Below are 22,179 nucleotides of genomic sequence, written 5' to 3'. Positions count from 1 at the left end.
AAGTTTTACTCAATAGTGTCACTATAGCATCTATTTTCAAATTTTAAACCTTTTTATTAATAGAACACAGAATGGGTGAAAGTATAGATGTAGATATTTCATGACATTTTTTTAAACTAATCTAAACGTGGAATATCTTTTGTCTTCTTACTTGTTCATGACCAAGACATATTATGCAGTGATCAAGCAATGCATCTCCAGGATGTGGTCTCTTGTTACCTTGACGACTCAGCTAGCAGAGCATTTAAGTGTGGTTGCTGCGGAAACACCTGGATAGCTTCCCGACTGTGTTGTCCACCAATATAATGCACTTTTGTGCTACGCTGAGCCACCTTTGCACTGATTTAGATATTTATAAGGAAATCAGCAACACTGCTAGCACAATGCAATGATTTACAAGGAGTATTACTTATTAGAGGGGAAATTGATTGATTATTCAATGTGATCCCATTTATACTGATGATGAGAAAATATACTCTGTATACTCTATGATTACTTTTCATGACCAAGGGGTTAACTATAAAATGTAAACATTATAAATGAGTAAATATTTTAACATTTGCCCATGAAAGCTATATATCAAAGGGTAGTATCTCTCTTTCTCTCTACATGTATATACATACAAATATACATATATACTATATTGCCAAAAGTATTGGGTTACCTGACCTTTCCTGCTATATGTGGTTAATTTACAAACTGTTACTACAAAGCTGGAGGCACTCAATTGTATAAGACCTGTTCCAGCATGGCCCCTGTGAACAAAGTGCTCTCCTTGAAGATATGGTTTACATGCTTTGAAGAGGAAGATCTTAAATGGTCTGCTATAGAGCTCTGCTCTAAAATGCTGACTGCACCCCAGGCCTCCTCACTTACATTATTACCTGCCTTTCATAACACCCTTGTGGTTTATGAATACAAATATCCATTAGCACACTCCAAAATCAGTGGAACAGCTTCCCAGAAGAGTGGAGGGAATTAGAAGAGCAAATTGGGACTAAATGTGAAATGCAATGCTCAAAATCGCTTACCATACTTCGCTGTATCGCTGACCAGGTGACCCAAAACATTTGGTAATATTTTTTTTATGTGTGTGTGTGTGTGTGTGTGTGTGTGTGTGTGTGTGTGTGGGTGTGTGGGTGTGTGTGTGTGTGTGTGTGTTTGTGTTTCCAGCATTAATATAGATATATTTTTACCAGCCTATAATGTGTAAACTGTTGTGTGTTAATAATTCAAATGTGTTTTGACGTTTTGAAAAATATATTAGTAATTGCTAAACATGATCAATAATACTGCTTATTTGAAAAAGAAAAAATAGAAATAGTAGTACCCATTTCAACACAAATGCCTGCCTTTCCTGATAAGTAGGCTTTGTTAATATTACACTTCTATTATCTGCTGACCACAAATTAGCAAACCTGGGCACACTATCAATATTACTAATTATGTGGAGATGAAAGGATGACTGATCTCATTCATCTACTTGTGCAGGCTTGAGTTTGTAGATAAGAAATTACTCTCATGTGAAAGCACATAGATTCCAACCTTTTAGAACAGGTATCCAGCTGGCCTGATAAAGCATACTTTAATGAACTCACTCTCTCAAAAATGCATGTAGCTATTACATCTCATGAACTGAAAAACACCCCCTATATTGTAAGCCTTTGTGTAAGATATTACAGGTCTTTAAATCACACCTTGTGTGCTAGCACACCAGAGCATGCACCTGCAATACTTTAAACTGAATTCTGTTTTCATTTATATGAGCTGTATATCTTGATGTGCAATCATGTTAACTGGAGAACCTGCTGGCTTAATTGCTTGCCTGACTGACAGTGACTCTTCCGAGAAATGACCCCACTGCTCTTTTCATAGCTGGCAGGCAAAGGCACACTCTTGGAGGCACACCCCTCGATCTCTGAGCATGGACAGGAATAGATTCTGAATGCCAAGCAATTACCATCAGTGAATAGCACTCTGGGACAAGCAAGCCTTGCCCTGTGCCTGCCTACGCCTAATCACTCATATTTTCCATTTCTCACCCACCTCGATCCTGGATTTTCACTTCACACTTCTGAAGTCTGCCTTTTTTCTTTACACAAAATGAAAAAGATTTACAGCAATTTTGGTATAGATGTAGATAGTAAGGATCATTGTTAAATTATTAGTTATTCCAAGTAGGTTAACTGACCTTGATTTCATACACACACATATATATATATATATATATATATATATATATATATATATATATATATATATATATATATATATATATATATATATATATATTGAGGGACAATGCAACACCCGGGGAGAGATAGCCACTGAGCGTCTCTTGAAACCGGGGCATCGTCCCATAACCACACTCTTTCAGTCCTATTACATTAGCGTAAAGGGAGACATTGGGACTGAAGGCCAAATATGGGCTGCTTTAGGACCTGGACACTTCACTGTGCAGAGGCAGTAACGTAGCTCGCAAAAAGCGTTTGTCCAGCTTACTCGGCCAACCAATATCTAAATTGGCAACAGCATAAGTCACCACCTACAAAAGCTAAACAAACAGGACAGGCTGCAAGGGAGCATCAGCAGATTTGCTAAAATCCATTCCCTCCACCTCTTTGGAGGAAGAGAGGTGGAGCACTCTTTACAGGGAAAAGAAACAGCCAAAAGGCATGCTTCAGAGCCCTGGGAGAAATCTCCACATGCAAACCCCACAACATTCGTCTTCGCCGAAGTAGGGCAAGAGCCGCGAGAGCACCCTTCTCATGTCTTATAAAAAGGCTTCTCTGTCAGCCAGCGGCGTGTGCACTTCCGGTTCTTCCAATTCCGCTGCTCCCGCTTCCGGGGTAGCGCGAACTGACAACCGTCCTGGCTGCCATCTTGCTGTTGCATAAATGGACACGGATTCCTTGCGTTCTCTGCCAGATTGTCTCGTCGGATTACTGATTTGGATCTTCCGGTTTTCCTCGGATTCGCTTTTGCCGCCGGTTGCGGATTGTTTTTTGTTTATTTTTTCTTCTTTTGTGTTTTGTACTCTCCCTGGTTCCCTTTCTCGGCCATTCCCCATTCTGCGATGTGGTCGTAAGTTTTTGGACACTGTTTTTGTGTGTTTTTTCTTACGTGGACTATTCAGCATGTGGTCATAAGTTTTCGGACATATTTTTTGTGCATGTTTTTCCGTATGTGGACTATTCGGCACGTGGTCATATGTTTTTGGACTCTTTGTTTTTGTGTTTTTTTTCCCCCCTATGTGAACTATCCAGTGTGTGGTCGTAGGTTTTTGGACTCTTTGTTTTTGTGTTTTTTTCTCCCCTATGATTCGTTTTGTGTTTTTTACGTGGACTACTCAGCCTGTTGTTCCCTCTGGGTTTTGCCTAAATTTGTTTTGTAAATAAAGACGTTAATTATATACCTCGCTGGCGTCCTGCATTTGGTTCCAACCATCCACATCCTGACAGTACAATCTGAATAGAATGGGGAATCTCATGTAAAGCCAGCTGTCTCACCTCAACCCCTCGGATCCCTACTCATTTGGGGATGGAATCTCCTTCCGATCTCAGTTTTGTTCCTGCAGAGTATCATGATCTGGGCACCATCTTCAGTAAAGCCAGTGCCTTATCACTACCTTCCCCTTGTCCTTATGATTGCTCTCTTGTCCTATTGCCAGGAACTAAACCCCCCGGGGTCACCTTTACCACCTGACCTGGTCCTGAAAGAGAGACTATGACTGATTACATCCGGGAGTCCCTGGCATCTGGTATCATTCACCCTTCCTCCCTTCCGCCTGGGGCAGGTTTATTTTTGTGGAAAAGAAGGACAAGAGCCCTCTGCCCTTGCATTGACTACCGGGGACTTAACTCCATCACTATTAAGAATCGGTACCCCTTGCCCTTGATGTCTTCGGCCTTTGAGCTCCTCCAGGGGGCCACCATCTTTACCAAGCTGGACCTTTGCAACGCTTACCACCTCGTACGCACCCGGGAGGGGGATGAATTAAAGACAGCCTTTGACTCCCCAGCAGGCCACTATGAGTACGTGGTATGAGTACATGGTACACGATGATGCCGTTTGGCCTCACTAATGCCCCAGCAGTCTTCGACTGCCATGTATGAACTGTGCTCACCCGTCTACTTTAGAGCCAGTTGTATGTGAAGGCTGAGAAATGTGAGTTTCATGTGTCCAGCACGTCTTTTCTGGGCTTGAGCTTGTCTGCGGGAAATGTGCAGATGGATCCTGCCCGGATCCTCTCTGTGGAGGAGTGGCCCAAACCTGAGAACCGCAAACAATTGCAGAGGTTTCTCGGCTTTGTGAACTTCTACCGCAAGTTCATCCGCGGTTTTAGCACCATTGCTGCCCCCCTACACCGACTCACCGCCATTCATCAGCCATTCTCTTGGAACCCTGAGGCGGAACAGGCCTTTCTGAGACTCAAGACCTGGTTCACCGTTGCACCTATCCTTACTCTGCCCGACCCATCCCGGCAGTTTATTGTTGAGGTGGATGCCTCTGACAAAGGCGTGGGGGCCATCCTGTCTCAGAGAGGAGCCACTGACATTGGGGACTGTGAGCTACTGGCAGTCAAGCTGGTGCTTAAGGAATGGCGGCATTCGTTGGAGGGCGCCGAACACCCATTCATTGTGTTGTTACATAACAGAACACAGATCTAAGGACTAAAGTAAGTTGTCCTAGCCACATAAAGTGTATCGTGTGCAAACAGTGCAAGACAAAAGACAGAGCAAACAAACAATACAAAATAGTGTGGGACAGATACAATGCACAAAACACATAATAGCGCAAACCAGAATACCGTAAAACATGTGCCAAATCAAATATGCGGATCACAAATGAGAATTTCATACCGGATCGGTCGAGGCCCGGGTTAACAACGACCGCCACAGGTATCGTTAGCCGACAGGGTACCGGTGGAAATTGGGCTACTGTTGGCCGAAGGAGGAGAAGGAGAGGAGGAAGACGTCTACAGAGACGGCAGGGAAAGGAGCAGTGCAGGAGAGTGGAGGTTCGGGTTGGTACTTTAAATGTTGGTACTATGATGGGTAAAGGGAGAGAGGTAGCTGATATGATGGAGAGAAAAAAGGTAGATATGCTGTGTGTTCAGGAGACCAAGTGGAAAGGGAGTAAGGCCAGGAACATTGGAGGTGGATTTAAACTGTTTTATCATGGTGTGGATGGAAAGAGAAATGGTGTAGGGGTGATTCTGAAGGAAGAGTACAGTAAGAGTGTAGTGGAGGTGAAAAGAGTTTCTGATAGGGTGATGATCGTGAAGGTGGAAGTTGAAGGGATGATGATAAATGTCATCAGTGCCTATGCTCCACAAGTTGGCTGTGAGATGGAGGAGAAGGAAAAATTCTGGAGTGAATTAGATGAAGTGGTAGATGGTGTACCTAGGAAAGAACGATTGGTGATTGGGGCAGACTTTAATGGGCATGTAGGTGAAGGGAACAGAGGTGATGAGGAGGTGATGGGTAGGTATGGTTTTAAGGAGAGGAAATGTGTTGAAGGGCAGATGGTGGTAGATTTTGCTAAAAGGATGGAAATGGCAGTGGTGAACACGTATTTTAAGAAGAAGGAGGATCATAGGGTGACGTATAAGAGTGGAGGAAGGTGCACACAGGTGGATTATCTTCTGTGTAGGAGATGCAACCTGAAGGAGATTGGAGACTGTAAGGTGTTGGCGGGGGACAGTGTAGCTAGACAGCATCGGATGGTGGTCTGTAGGATGGTTTTGGAGGCAAAGAAGAAGAGGAGGAAAGTAAGGTTTGAAAGAAAAATAAGATGGTGGAAACTGAAGGAGGAAGAGTGTAGTGTGAGGTTCAGGGAAGAGGTCAGACAGGGGCTTGGTGTTGGTGAAGAGGTGCCGGATGATTGGGCAACTACTGCTGGAGTGATGAGGGAGGCAGCTAGAAAAGTACTTGGTGTGACATCTGGAAATAGAAAGCAAGACAAGGAGACGTGGTGGTGGAATGAGGAAGTGCAGGAGAGCATTAGGAGAAAGAGGTTGGCAAAACAGAAGTGGGACAGACAGAGTGATGAGAAAAGTAGGCAGGAGTACAAGGAGATGTGGCAGCTGGTAAAGAGGGATGTGGCGAAAGCCAAGGATAAGGCATATGAGAAGCTGTATGAGAGGTTGGACACTAAGGAAGGGGAAAAGGATTTATACCGATTGGCCAGGCAGAGGGACCGAGCTGGGAAGGATGTACTGCAAGTTAGAGCAATAAAGGATGGAAAGGAAAATGTGTTGACTAGTGAGGAGAGTGTGTTGAGAAGATGGAGGGAGTATTTTGAGCAGCTGATGAATGAGGAAAATCAGAGAGAGAGAGAAGGTTGGAGGATGTGGAGTTGGTGAAGCAGGATGTTGATAGGATTAGTAAGGAGGAAGTGAGAGCAGCAATTAAGAGGATGAAGAATGGAAAGTCGGTTGGACCAGATGACATACAGGTAGAAGCGTGGAGATGTTTAGGAGAGATGGCAGTGGAGTTTTTAACCAGATTGTTTAACAGGATTCTGGAAGGGGAGAGGATGCCTGAGAAATGGAGAAGGAGTGTGCTGGTACCGATCTTTAAGCATAAGGGAGATGTGCAGACCTGCAGTAACTACAGGGGAATTAAGTTGATCAGTCACACCATGAAGTTATGGGAAAGAGTAGTGGAAGCCAGGCTGAGAGAAGAGGTGACCATCTGTGAGCAACAGTATGGTTTCATGCCGAGGAAGAGCACCACAGATGCCTTATTTGCTTTGAGGATGTTGATGGAGAAGTATAGAGAAGGACAGAAGGAGCTGCATTGTGTATTTGTGGATTTAGAGAAAGCGTACGACAGGGTGCCGAGAGAGGAGTTGTGGTATTGTATAAGGAAGTCAGGTGTGTCAGAGAAGTATGTGAGGGTGGTGCAGGACATGTATGAGGACAGTGTGACGGCAGTAAAGTGTGCAGTAGGTACGACAGACTGGTTCAGGGTGAAGGTTGGACTGCATCAAGGATCGGCCCTGAGCCCTTTCCTGTTTGCAGTGGTGATGGACAGGTTGACGGACGAGGTCAGACAGGAGTCTCCCTGGACTATGATGTTTGCGGATGATATTGTGATTTGTGGTGAGAGTGGGGAGCAGGTTGAGAAGAGCCTGGAGAGGTGGAGATATGCGTTGGAGGGAAGGGGAATGAAAGTCAGTTGGAGTAAGACAGAGTACATGTGTGTGAATGAGAGGGAGGGCAGTGGAGTGATGCGGTTGCAGGGAGAAGAGGTGGAGAAGGTGGAGGAGTTCAGGTACCTGGGGTCAACAGTGCAAAGTAATGGAGAGTGTGTTAGGGAAGTAAAGAAAAGAGTGCAGGCAGGGTGGAGTGGGTGGAGAAGAGTGACAGGAGTGATTTGTGATAGAAGAGTATCTGCAAGAATGAAAGGGAAAGTTTATAGGATGTGGTGTATATATGTGGTGAGACCTGCGATGTTGTATGGATTAGAGACAGTGGCATTGAGTAAAAAACAGGAGGTGGAGCTGGAGGTAGCAGAGCTGAAGATGTTGAGGTTTTCGTTGGGAGTGACGAGGATGGACAAGATTAGAAATGAGTTTATTAGAGGGACAGCACATGTAGGATGTTTTGGTGACAAGGTGAGGGAGGCGAGATTGAGATGGTTTGGACATGTGCAGAGAAGGGACATTAATTATATTGGTAGAAAAATGCTGAAGATGGACCCACCAGGTAGGAGGAAAAGAGGAAGGCCAAGGAGGAGGTTCATGGATGTAGTGAGGGAAGACATGCAGGTAGTTGGTGTAAAAGAGGCAGATATAGAGGACAGGGTGGTATATAGACGGATGATCCGCTGTGGCGACCCCTAATGGGAGCAGCCGAAAGAAGAGGAAGAAGTTGTCATACAACTATGTTGTCTCATAGTTAGCAATTGTCCCTGCAATGGCACAATATACAGTTCACTCTGAAAGGCCAATTCTGTTGTTGTTGTTTTTTTTTTTTAAATGTATCTTGATATTTAGGCTTAAGATCAAAACATGAATCTTTGACCTAGATCAGGTCAGATCTTCAGAAATGTTGTTTTCATCACTTGATAATAATTAGATAATTAATAGATCATACCCAATGTGGATGATGCTCAGATCATCCCCTTAGACGCTCTTGAATCTGACGCTTGACTGCAAAACCAGAAACAGGCCCACACTCACCTACCTTAAAACATTTATCATGCCTAGTACTTTAACTTGCCCCTCGGATCCTCAATAATTCTCAGCTAGTCCCACTATCTTTCAGGGTAAAAGAAAATCATGCTTTAAGGCCCTTCTCTGTTCTGACACCTAGATGGTACAATGAAGTTACAACAGCTTTTTTTTTTTTTCTTTTCAACTAAAACCACAGTACTTTGCACAGTACTTTAAAGCCATCATTATCACATCGTAAACTACTGGGGTTAATTAATTTCTTATGTAAGTCTGATTTTTTTTTTTTTAACCATGCCTATATGAGATGTCTGCTGATCAAAATTTGTGCTACTTCAGAAAGGAATGATCTGATATGGCAAGTGGCAGGCAGTAAAAAAAATATATATTATTAACTAATTTAATTAATTTTAAATAATTTCTTTGACTATTATATAATTGGAAATCAGCAATTTTCTGTGGCTCACATATTTAAGATTATAGTAACCTCTATAAGTATTTTGGATGCAGTCTTCACTTTACAGGTGCTATGGAAGAGAAAATCCTACAGGGATGGCTGTTTTAATCAGAAAATATTGGCATCACAGACTTTGTCAAAAGGACCATCCTTTACAAACTTCTAATCAATGCATATTAAAGGCATTTAGTGCTATGAACTGTCCTCTATTTAAATTAGTCATCGATTTAACATGGGGCGGGGTGATTGTTTTATTATTTGCTGTACAAAATGTATAGGTTTTTAAATTAGTTTATTGTGTGTCTTATTTTGTCTGGCTCTTGGGTAAACTTTTATCTTATTGAACAGCATTCCTATTTTAGTAACAATGGCCACTGAAAGGGAGTACATACTTAATAATACTTTTGGGAAACCTGTGGTTACTCTGGGCTGCACAAAAATATAAGGTTTCTAAATAATATTTAATTTAAGTGTATGATTCCATCTAAGTTATATTTTTGGTTTGAAAGGTATTTATATTTAGCAGTAATAAGGTTATTAAAATAAAATTCATTAACTAAAATATCCTAATTCCTACTTCTAGTCATCACCCTTTTCAATGAATTCAAGTATAAATAGAGCTGAAATACCATGAGTGCCAAAACTTTACACTTAGACACACTATTTTGCACAAGATCTTGCACCTACACCAAGCAATCACTAGCTCAAAAATGTGCAAAAACAGCGATGTCTGTGAGGCTATCACTGCTCCAAAGTAGAAATAGACTAAATTAACTTGCATGATGAAGAATAAAATTAAGCATAGTTGAAAGACTGCATTTTACCATGTCATCAAATGATGCTCATAAAGAATTAGATATAACAAACATAATTTAATCTAGTAATAATTAAATCAACATGTAAGTAAATTAATAAGGTTCATAAATATTTAGATTATTAACAAATATTTTTTCAAATGAAAGAAACGATTATTATCAAATATATAAAAAAGATCTCAAAATGTTTTTTTTTATTATAAAACATAATGGTATAAACAGAATTGTGTTACATTCTGGCACAAATTATATGAGAAATAAAAAAAGTCATTCATGCTTGACTTTGGCAACTAGCATTTTTCCACTTGTGAATAATGTTCCTAACTGTACAATGTTAAATTTTTTAAAAATGGCCTCATAATTCTTTTCAGACTAATGGGTAGCAAAATTGCTTCTCTCAGATCAATGCTGATGTGTTACACAGCTAAATCCTCCAGAGCAGCAAGCTGCTTAAACTTTTATAGAGGTCACACTTGCTAATGATCAATTAATCAAGGGCAGCCTGCCCTGGCTGCTTCTTAGCCTTTTAAATCCTATGGTAAAGGTGTACTTAGATTTTTTTTACACATGGAGTTTCCATTTGAGTGATTTTTGTAAAATAAATAATTGCATGGTACAATACTCATGTGCTTTTGTTCATTTAAGGTCGTTTTCAGCTAACTAACCACATTAATACCACTATCCAAAAGGTCCTACCAAAGAGTCCCTCTAACAAACTCATTTCTAATCCTGTCCATCCTTGTCACTCCCATTGAAAATGGCAGTCTCTTCAACTTTGCTACCTCCAGCTCCATCTTCTGTCTCTTTGCAAATGCCACTGTCTCTAAACCATAAAACATAGAGCACATCTGAGTTGTTCTTAAAAATTGGAACCAGCGCACTCTTGTTAATCCTATGCATTTCCTGCTTTACTATCCCCACATTATCCAACCTTCTCTCTCTCATTTTCTTCATTTATCAGTTTCTCAAAATACTCCCGCCACCTTCTCAACACACTCTCCTCATTTGTCAACACATTTGCATCCTTTATTGCTCTGCCTTGCAGCGCATCTTTCCCAGTTTGGTCCCTCTGCCTAATTAATCGGTACGAATACATTTCTTCTTCCTTAGTGTCCAACATCATAAGCTTAGCTTTATGCCATATAACTCTTCACTTGTTGCTACATCTTCTTGCACTCCTGCCTTCTTTTTTAATCTCCCTGTTGATCCCAATTCTGCTTTGCCACCCTGTACTTCCTCATACCACCACCACGTCTCTTTGTCTTCATTTCTCTTTCCAGATGTCATACCAAACCCCTTCTAGCTGTCTTTTTAATCACTTCTGCACTGGTTGCCCAATCATTCAGCACCTTTCCACCACCATTTAGCACCTGCCTGACCTCTTCATTTAATCTCACACCACAGTCTTCAATCCGTCATCTTATCTTCCATCTTATTCTTGTTTCAGATGACTGTATAGTCAAATAAACTAAATTAGTATAAAATCATACAGTCATTAAAATAAGCAATGTTTTGTATTGAAGTGGACGAATAATATATAAGTATATGAATTGTATACATACACTGCCAGGTCACAAAAAAAATGTTGATGCTTTGATTTAAAGAAACAAATACTTAAATCCTTATATTATTGAGTTTGAAATCTTGCAATTGGTGACAATTTTTGTAAAAAACACAAACAAATGCAGTATATAAGCGGCGAGTTCTCCTGGTCCGCTACGTTGCCGGGCAGAAACCAAGGAGGGAGCTTGCTGGAGATGGCCGTGCCCTGAAACACATTTTGTGTCAGGGTTAACGTACTGGGAGTGCTAGGGCCAGGTGGGCACCGTATAATGCGTATATGTGGTGCAACACGCCCTCCGGCCAATTTCCCAGAATGTTCTATGTCATGACCTTTTGGTCAAAGCCCTCTTATTGAAGATGACAGTCCTCAGATCTGTCACCTCCTGGATCCCTGACTAGGGGAGTGTGCATCGTGTCGCGTCTTGATGCTTTGATATTGATTTAACTGATTTTCTTTTGAGTTTTCATGGTGAAAGGGTTAATTATCCAAAATATCAGAGATTTTGATGCAACCTGTTCATCATCAAAACCAAAGGTGATTTTGAAGTTATTACAAGGTCAGTAAATAAAAACCCCAAACAAAATCCTTATATATGATCTATGTACTATTTGAGTTTCATTAACCTTCATTTGTATTGATAGTGCAAAAAATAGTTTAGTTTATTTTTTTCCCTTTTCTCAGTGTATAGAAATTACTTTTTTTTTTCCCCTTGACACACAATTGTAAAAATTAAAATGTTTCTATTTTTGTTTCTGTTTTCATGCCTCCTGTGACACTTAAATCTTCTGAGGGCTCTGTAATAATGTTATAGCGCTGAATAAGCAAGAACAAAATCTTGGAAAATTATAGAGGAAAACAGGGTTAAAATTCCTAACACTCTCCTAGTTAGTGGTGCAACTGGAACTGAGGAACTGAGTCACAGAAATCTCAGATTGTGGAGTACAATTCTGGTCAGGCTGTGATAAACCTTCAGCCGCTGTTGATGTATGTTCAACAGGTAAAAGACATCCTGATATTTCCTTCCATGCAGTAGCTCTACCAAATATCTACTCTCAAAATATTTTAAGAGATGTACCCCAGACTTACCTTAATAAGTTGAACATTTTAGCAAAATTAAGTGGGGAAGACCCACTATCCCATATCAGCATAGCTGTAACTCCAGCAATGGCTTGGTTTGCTACTACGCCTCTGTAGTCAACACATGACAGACGTCAGTGCAATGATACAAACACTTCCTGTGCCATAACAAGGCTTCAGTGTGGGATAGTTTACAACTTCAGCATGCAGGTCTCAGATGGAGTGTGTTACAGCGCCAAGTAGTACAGAGAAATGCAGGTAAAGAAACTCAATTGGAATGGACCTCCCTGTTTTGTTTTTCCATGTTATTATTAATAAATTAGGTCTATTTTACAACACAAATGTTCACAAAATTATTTCCAATTAATTGCTTAGATTGCACCAGCTATAAAGAGTTCTCTTACCAAGCTCTCTCTTTTTTTTTTTTATCTCTGTTGAAGTTGTACCACAAGTATTATTCTGTTTCAGATATTTGAATGAAAGAACGTCTAATGTAATATTTTATGCTTCCTGCATCACACAGGGCCATGTCTCCCACCTGTAATAAGAAATGTCACTGGTCAATTCGAAAATGACACTTTGGTATTAGTAAACTTATTGAACTGCATGGCTGTCCAGTACGTAGTAGAGCTCATTGGCATGTTTATGAATGGCAATCTTGCGCAGCTGGACTCCTACTGGACAGAGAGGATCCTACTCGTGGTGTCATTGCTGGAAGTGAAGCAATGATTGGATCACCTTTCATTCTTATCTATGGATCTACAGTTAAGGTAAGTATATAAGGTATGTATATGGACCTTAACAACTATAAATATGCAAAAGATACATTAAAATGTCTCTAGGTTGAATATGTAACCGTAGTTCCCTGGGGAAATGTGCTGTGTGCTTTTTATAGCGTTTTATAGCTATTTATAGCTTCCTGGTCTTAACATCCTATATCTCCAAAGCCTATTTTACCAAAGCCTATTAATCACTACATGAAGTTACACTCTATGGAAAAAGGTTTGTGGACAGCCAAATAGAAATTTGTTTGTGTAGCTTCTTGAGCATCCCATTCCACATTTATTTCGAATTTGCTGTTATAATATCCTCCATTTTTTCTGGGAAAATGTTCCACTAGATTTTGAGGAGATTTGTGATATGTCCTGTGGCTATACCCAGTCAAGCCAATTACTTGATTCCACTTTTTCTACAGTGGACGATTTAAAATTAAAAATAATTTTAAAAATAATACGTTTGTCAAGATACGGCGGAAATCTCATGAAACAGAAGTAAATGTACTCAATGACCAGGTTATCCCATAAATGTTTTTTTCTTCCCTGACACAGACATAATCCAGGATGACAATGTAAAGATTAATTGACCTTAAAATGTGAACAACTGGTTCAAAGAGCACAACTAATCTATTTCATACATGAATTGGCCTGAACCTAACCCTATTATGTGCTGGAGTAATCGACTTTTCAATCTTTAATAAAAGATTTCAGACAAAAATGAATGTAAAAATAAATGGTGACTTTGGGTAAGGTTGTCAAAAAAATTATATGATGAATATTCACCGAAATCAAATCTAAATGCAGCGCAATAAAATATTTGTGTACAAATCTAAAAGCAACAACAACAAAAAATTATAATTTTTTTATGGTCTGTATGTTAATTATTTTTTTATCCTGAATTTACTGAACTGTTAATTAAGTAATAATTAACATTTAATTAAATATTTAAAAAATATAAAAAATAAGCCCTATTTATAGTTTTTTTGGAGTTTTTTTTTTGTTTTGTTTAAGTTAAAAAATCCGGTTCTAAAATAACTGATTAACATCAAGTCAAGTCAAGTCAAGTTTATTTGTATAGCGCTTTTCACAACAGACATTGTCTCAAAGCAGCTTTACAGAAAACAACAGTGAAGGTGAATGGTGTGCGTTTGTCCCTGATGAGCAGCCGTGGCGACAGTGGCAAGGAAAACTCCCTTAGATGATATGAGGAAGAAACCTTGAGAGGAACCAGACTCAAAGGGGAACCCATCCTCATATGGGTGACATCAAAAGTTTGGTCATAAATCTTTCAACAATACAGAACAATTTGTGATCATCATAGATCCAGCATCAGCTTCTCCATGCCAGGGCCTTTAAACACTCGGCATCTACTTCTCCATGATCATCCATAGGTCCATAATCTTCACGAGGTGGGACGTGACTGGAGCTGGCCAAACCTCAGGATGCCTCGGGACATCCTGAGGATAATCCATCAGTGGCTTCACCAAACTTTCTGGCTTCACACTGAGGAGTTAATATGGATCACTACACTGCTTTTAAAAAGCGAGGGAGTGAAAATAAATAGGAGTTTGACACATATTCTATTTAGTTTTTACAGTGTTATGCCATTCATAAACTTACTCATTGCAGAACAACCCAGCCCCACATTACTCTTACCCCATACCATGTCATACTACATTATTTGCCATCTCTAAATCTCTGGGATCTCTGCAATTTGTATTTTGCTTCAGGTTGTATAATATTAATCATTGACACAAGATTCCAGATGTCACACCAAGTACCTTTCTAGCTGTCTCCCTTATCACTTCTGCAGTAGTTGCCCAATCATCCGGCACCTCCTCACCACCACAGGGCCCCTGTCTGTCCTCTTCCCTGAATCTCACACTACAGTCTTTCACCTTCAGTTTCCACCATCTTATTCTTCTTTTAGTCCTCAATCTCCTACCTCTTCTTCTTCACCTCCAAAACCATCCTACAGACCACCATCCGATGCTGTCTAGCTACACTGTCTCCTGCAAACACCTTACAGTCCCCAAGCTCCTTCAGGTTGCATCTCCTACATAGAACATAGTCCGCCTGTGTGCACCTTCCTCTACTCTTATATGTGATATAGATGTGATGTTAGCTTCTATGATTTGATGCAATGTTTTCCTTTATCTTGCTTATATGATTTAGTGTGTTCTTGGTTCAAAGTTTGTGTGTCTCGATTGTCTGTTCCTGAGTTTTTTCCCGCTTTCCTGACCGGTGTGCAGCTTTCTAAATTTGTTTCTCAAGCCTCCTGCCTTTTTTCAAGTTTCTGCACCCTGTTTGTAAGACTTCATGTTTTGTTGTAATGCCATTTGATCTCTTACCTCATTCTATGTTGTGTGAATTTCATTATTGCACTGCCCTTCATTTGGTTTTTGCGAATTTTGCCTTTTGGATTATATATTTTTTGGGAATGATAGTTTGAACCTTTTGTGTTTTGTAGACTCTATAAGATTAAAAAAGATGAATTATTTATCAGTTCCGAGTTAGTCTCTGCACTAACTAAGTTTCGTTTTACATTATATGGGAGAAAAACACTCAATCACGTAATGTGTACTAAAATTTATTAAAAGAACAATTATTGTATATTAGTAATAATAATGTAGATATCGATAAAATAGAGCTATGTAAAATATCTAGACATTTACACCACACACTGCATCTGCAAAGCCGAAAGCATTGTGTACGTCCCCACACACCCCTCACACACACTCTTCACCTTCCTGCCATCAGTGAAGCGGTTCCGAAGCATTCGAGCTGTCACATCCAGACTGTGCAACAGTCTCTTGCCTTAAGCCATCAGGCTCCTCAACACAGAATTGAACTAAAACTCATGCACACACATACTCAACTGTGTGACTGATCTGTACAACTCAGATTAAAACACACAATCATACTCACTTCACACATCAATGCCCATATTATATCACTTCATTTTTACAAACTGTTTACATGCTGTTTTTGCACATCTATTTTGACTGCTGCTATTACTGTTTTGCACAAATCATTTTGTTTACATTTTGTTTAATTACAATGTTCACTCCCGTACTCAGTACTCTTTTACACACCGCACTGTGTAATATACAGCAGGTTAACTGACATCGCTATTTTGTGTTTTGTGTATTTGTCCTACACTGTCTTGTGTTGTCTTTGCACTGTCTGTCTTTTCCTGTTTGGACAAGGTTGCACACAATGCACTTTAAGTGGCAAGGACACTCACTAGTCCATAGCCCTGTGTTTTCTGTTATGTAGCTTTACGTTGTTTATGTAGCACCAGGGTTCTGGAGGAACATTGTTTCATTTCACTGTGTACTGTGTCAGCTAAATATGGTTGAAATGACAATAAAAGCGTCTTGACTTGACTTGACTAATACATAAGTCATAGATTTAGACTGTATAATGCTCCACCCACTTCTGTTCTAGCCTGCTAGCCTGACGTGGCTATATAGATAGATTTTTTTTTTGTACTAATATCTACAATATTTTACAAAAATCGTATTAAATAAGGTTACTTTTCAATTTGTACATGCAAAAGATTCACAATAAGCAATATTTTAAAACATTTACCATGTTAATTGATAACACAATAGTGCCTTATTAGTTATTACTAATATTACTATTCCTTATACACTATATTTGTTCTTTTAATATTATTTTTATGCATCAAAGGATAAGAGCTAACATCACATTAAAACATAGCAAATTCTTAATGCTGATTGTGGCTTAATATATTTTCTTTATAATTGTTTTCTTTGGGAGGAGACACTTAAAGTGTTTAAAATAGCGTATACCTAATAAAAATATATATATATTAGGTGCATATTGGGTAGCACAACTACCTCTATAGACTGTTTAAGCTCTGTGTAAATGTGTGAAACAATTATTAATACGAAGAACGAAGTAGAACAGATTAAGAAAGAGGTAGGCAAAACAAGGTAAACTTAATACTTTACTAAACTAAACTGCATGGTGACTGATGAGAGGAACACAAAACAGTCAGAGCACAAAAGTAGGACTTGATTATAGACAATAGAAGAAGAAATGCAATAAAATGTAAGTGCTTGTGCCCTCTGGTGGTCAGATAAATAGGGCACAGCGCCCCCTAAAGGCAAAGCTTTTTAAGCACTCAAAACATGGGAGGGCCTGCACTCCTGGGCAGAGCCAGTGAGATTCCCCTTCTGGAATTATTTCGTTCTTTGCCCTTTTTCTCTGAAACAGTAGCGCGGTGATTTCATTCTGCTTCTGCAAGCACAACACATGCATAAAAGTATTGACCTGTATAGTATAACTAATCAGGGGATCCCAAAAACATCTGTGCAAAAAGAAGAAAACATAAAAAAGTGTGAGTGAGTGAGTGAGTGAGTGAGTGAGTGAGTGAGTGAGTGAGTGAGGGGAACTCTCCAGAACCCTCAGAGAAGAATTGCCCATGATGTGTGTGAAATAATCCATCTGTATGGTCTTCTGCATTGCAAAGGTATAGCTATTCTTTTCACTATCTATAAAAATTATAACATACTTTAAGAATGACAGTAATTCATTAAGGACTTCTAAAGTTGATACATTTTATTTTATTATTTTGCTATAATGCCTAAACATTGTACATAATAAAATGTTATTTCATCTGATTTATGAAAAACAACCATAAATTTATATAAACATATTTTTCCTGCCAGTAATATACTTAATTACACTATTACACTATATGGCTGCCTGACCTTTATAGTCTTATATGGGCCCAAACTGTAAGTGTAAATGTGAAGCACACAAATGTATTAAGTGTCTTTGTCTTAGCTGTAGCATTACAAATTACTTTGACTGGAACCAAGAGCCCAGACTCTTTCAGCATAACAATGCCTCTGTGCACAAAGAACAATCTATGTAGATTTAGTTTGCCAAGGTTGGACTGAAAGAATACAAGTCAGCTTCAACATTTCTATTGTAAATATATTAAGTCGGCAATGTTTTTTTTCCCATTATGTGAAATTTTTAGTCGACATTTATTAATGTGAATGTATAATCATGTAACAGGTATATTTATGCTAAATAATTAAATGATGATATCAGACATTAACCCTGTTCTCACATGAAAGAAGGTAATACCATCACCTTTTCTGCTACCTGCTTTTAACAAAGTTGAAAAAGTGTGCTAATTGCTTATTGGTGACACATATCTCTATCAAAGAACCAAGAATACAGGGGGCAGGAGCCAACATTAGCTAAACATTAAAGAAATAAAAAAAAAGCATTCTTGTCCTATGTGAGGGGAGATTGTTGGCCCAGTGTGTGCAGTGGTTCCAAATAGATTTGTGTGGGCATGCCAAAGCAAATCATGTTGGCCAAATTTGGGCAAACTCCCAGTCCTTTAATTGATTTTAAGCGACATTCCAAATGTAAAGCTGCCTACAAAATACAATGGCTCATAATAATAGGGTAGGTATTGGATTTGTGTGGTCAGGTTACACAGAAATCATATTAGGCTATTTTAAGTGGCGTTTGTTTAGAGTAGGTGCTCTCAAGTCATTCCTTATATTGATTCACTGGATCTAGGACTATTAGGAAAATAAAATACAATTAATAAAAATGACCACTTTCTTTTTTTTTTTTGTGCTGAATAAAGCAAAGTTAATAAATGGTAATTGTATGGTAGTCAGGTGATGTATCTTATTTAAACAATAAGACCTCTTTTGCCATAGTTCCTGCTACTAAAACCATTCTAAACTCCTCCTGCATGCTCTTCACGCCAAAATCTCACTATCTTTTAAAAACAGCTTACTATAATCTTACCTGATCAATTTGATGAATCTTACCAAGCTGGTAAAAGCGTGACAGTGATCCTGCTTCAGTACTTTCAAATGCATTATATATATATATATATATATATATATATATATATATATATATATATATATATATATATATATATATATATATATATATATATATATCAGGTCATGTGTACAATTTTGTACACTTTATTTAAAAAAAAAAAAAAGAGCTGGGTTTTCTCTTTTTTTCATTTTCTTACTTTTCTTTTTCGTAAAACCCAAAATCATCTCTTCAAACAGAAACAAAACACGCCGCATCCGCGATAGTGACGTAACGCAGTCGCACTTCATTCTTCCAGTTGCTGGGAAGCGAACAATCCTCGCTGCTCGGCTGCAGAACACAGGAGAAAGCGCTCCAAGAAAGTCTGATCTAAAAAGGTAAATAACATGCACGTTCTTTCAATTAAACACGCACTTATTAATATGTACGTCCTCTTTTTTTTAGATCAGCTATATAGCTATCTAGCAATTATTATAGAAAATATTACGTAATATTGGATTTATGTTGTTTTTGTATATTTATGTGTGTTTCAGAAATCTATGGGTTTCATCTCGTTTCAGGTCTCGTGATGCAAGAAGCAGCAGATACCCAACACCAGACTTCAGCCTGGAAGAAGGAACTGTGTGACTGAACTAGAGCAGTAATCCCAGAGCCACGGTTTTTACACTATGGAGAATATTTCAAACCCCGTGAAGACAAACTCACAATGCAACTTCAGCATGTACTTTTATTACCAAAGTTCTCCCAACCGCTCTGATTTTAACTGCACACCACCTGCGGACTACTACTTTTACGCAGATCTGTATGTCGTTCTCCCGGTCATTTACTCAGTGATATGTGCAGTAGGATTAACAGGTAACACCGCAGTTATCTATGTCATACTAAAGGCGCCTAAAATGAAGACAGTAACTAATATGTTTATTCTAAATTTGGCAATAGCTGATGATCTCTTTACGTTAGTTTTGCCTATTAATATCGCGGAGCATCTCTTGCATTACTGGCCCTTTGGCGAAGTGCTCTGCAAAATCATTTTGAGCATTGATCATTACAATATATTCTCGAGTATATATTTTCTCACAGTTATGAGCGTGGATCGATACCTGGTGGTTCTGGCCACGGTGCGCTCCAAGCGCATGCCGTATCGCACCTACAGAGCAGCCAAAATAGTCAGCTTGTGCGTTTGGATGCTGGTGATTCTCATCGTGGTGCCATTTACAGTGTTCGGAGGAGTCTACATCAGCCCGGACGACACCGATAGAAAAAGTTGCGTGCTAAGTTTTCCCAGCCCAGAAGGCTTATGGTTCAAAGCCAGCCGGATTTATACTCTCATTCTAGGCTTTGCCATTCCCGTATCCACCATCTGCATACTTTACACTATGATGCTGTACAAACTGCGCAACATGAGGCTCAACACTAACGCCAAGGCGCTGGACAAGGCTAAAAAGAAAGTAACCATCATGGTGTTCATCGTGCTCGCCGTGTGTTTGTTCTGCTGGACTCCATTCCACCTCAGCACCATCGTAGCTCTTACTACGGATCTGGGCACCACGCCGCTCGTCATCGGCATTTCTTATTTCATCACCAGTTTGAGTTACGCCAACTCCTGCCTGAATCCTTTTCTCTACGCTTTCTTGGATGACAGTTTCAGGAAAGCGTTTAAGAAGATGCTAGAATGTAAGGCTGGTTAAAAGTAGAGCACATGCTGCAATTAGGTGTCTTTAAAGACTTCATAGCTTTGTTGAACAGTACAATCACACAGCTCGCCTGAACTGGTAGACTAGAACGTCATTGAATGGATGTGGCATCGAATGTCAGTATTTGTCTCCCTCTTGTGCCTATTGTGTGAACATCTCTTTTTTAACTATGAGCTTTAATCATTACGCACTTTGCTATATTCATGTTTAACTATTAAGATGACAAAATATCTTTGTCTAAACATTTTTTTAAGTGCACACGTGTACGTGTCTATACTGAACTGAACCTCAACATTATTTGTAACCTATTATCATTATAATTAATTGTAAAATATAAATGCAATAATATGGTGCCCAACTGGAATTCATGCTGAAAGACAGTTTTCTAATAGTGTCAAAGGTATATATTCCACACAGGGTGGCATATAGTACATGTTGCTTAACCTTTATGTTATACAAAGGAACACATTGGTTTCGTTTGCTTTGCCAACAGTTGTGTAGTTCAGAAATAGAAAAAAAAAAAAAATTTAGTTTTTTGTCTTTATTAAAAAGTCACCATATAAATTAGCTCTTTAATTTTTTTTTATGCATAACATGATGCACATGTTATGTATATGGTATGTACCAGAATGTTATATTATTAAAATATTATATTAGTATTACATATATATATATATATATATATATATATATATATATATATATATATATATATATATATATATATATGTGTGTGTGTGTGTGTGTGTGTGTGTGTGTGTGTATATCAAAAACCCTATACTAATTTTTATTTCATTTGTAATAGCACAAATGGCTATTCCACTGCTATGTTCTACAAATTCTATTTAGTGTATTCAACATAGGTAGGTTATTAAGATTTAAGCCTACATTGGATAATGTGGAAATATCAGTTTTGATTAATTTCTGATTAATATTAATATTTTTTTTTATTTAAAAAATATTTTAAATATTTTTGCTAAAATGCTTTGAATATTTATTTGTATGCTAACCAAAGTTTTAAAATCAGACAACCCAAATGTGCAGTTACAATCAGTCTATTTATATATAGTTCAATCAATGGTGTGTCATTGCCTGTAAGAGGAAATGCTTTAGGCTAACAAACACAAATGTCTCCATGGCCAACTAAGAATATAGCAACTTTTATGCTTGTCCTAATTGAAAAACAATAAACAAAATTATAATGTGTGTGATTTTTTTTATTTTTTTTTATTTAACAAGTGGATTGTGAACAACCATAAATATTTATATTATTATTTTAGTAGATGATTTATGTAAACAGCAATCTGTCATAACAATAAAATCATCTTATATAACGTGCCAACGAAACAGCTCTGATTCATGAAGGCATAGACTTCACAAGATCTCTAAAGGTATGTTGTGTTATGTAACACCAAGAAATACCCTAGTCATGAAGGTGTTTACTTGGTTAATAATATTTAGGTAGGTGGTCTGTGTCAAAGTAGCATCCAAATGAATGCCAGAACCTGAGGTTCCCAGCAGGACACTGCCAAGGGCATCACACTCCTTTGGCTTGCCTTCTAATCTACTCACGTCTGTTGACTAGCCAAGGTAAGTAGAACAAACACACACAACTAACCATCTACAGGTTATAAAAGCAAGTATGATTGATCAAACTAGATTATCTTCTTTCAGCTGCTTCCATTAGGGGTTGCCACAGTAGATCACCATCTCCATACTGATCGGTCTTCTACATCTGCCTCTTTCAAACCAACTACCTGCA

General features: G+C 38.7%; 1 protein-coding gene across 2 annotated transcripts; it reads left to right on the top strand.

The window, feature by feature from the left end:
* The first annotated feature begins 19,057 nt into the window (after positions 1 to 19,057).
* npbwr2b (neuropeptides B/W receptor 2b) lies at positions 19,058 to 21,623 on the top strand. 2 transcript variants are annotated; one of them, XR_014538073.1, is made up of 3 exons: positions 19,058 to 19,100; positions 19,322 to 20,670; positions 20,835 to 21,623. XR_014538073.1 is itself a non-coding variant. In XM_083570241.1 (1 exon), the coding sequence occupies exon 1, from the start codon at positions 19,392 to 19,394 to the stop codon at positions 20,409 to 20,411; it is 1,020 nt and encodes a 339-aa protein (XP_083426367.1). In that variant the 5' UTR covers positions 19,315 to 19,391; the 3' UTR covers positions 20,412 to 20,930. The 2 variants fall into 2 exon arrangements, 1 of the variants encoding a protein (XP_083426367.1); XM_083570241.1 differs by lacking the exon at positions 19,058 to 19,100 and having other exon boundaries at positions 19,315 to 20,930.
* The last annotated feature ends 556 nt before the right edge of the window (positions 21,624 to 22,179 follow it).

The sequence above is a fragment of the Silurus aristotelis genome (genome assembly GCF_946808225.1).
Source record: "Silurus aristotelis genome assembly, chromosome: 19".
NCBI classification, from domain to species: domain Eukaryota; kingdom Metazoa; phylum Chordata; class Actinopteri; order Siluriformes; family Siluridae; genus Silurus; species Silurus aristotelis.
This window is presented reverse-complemented; position numbering and strand designations above follow the sequence as displayed.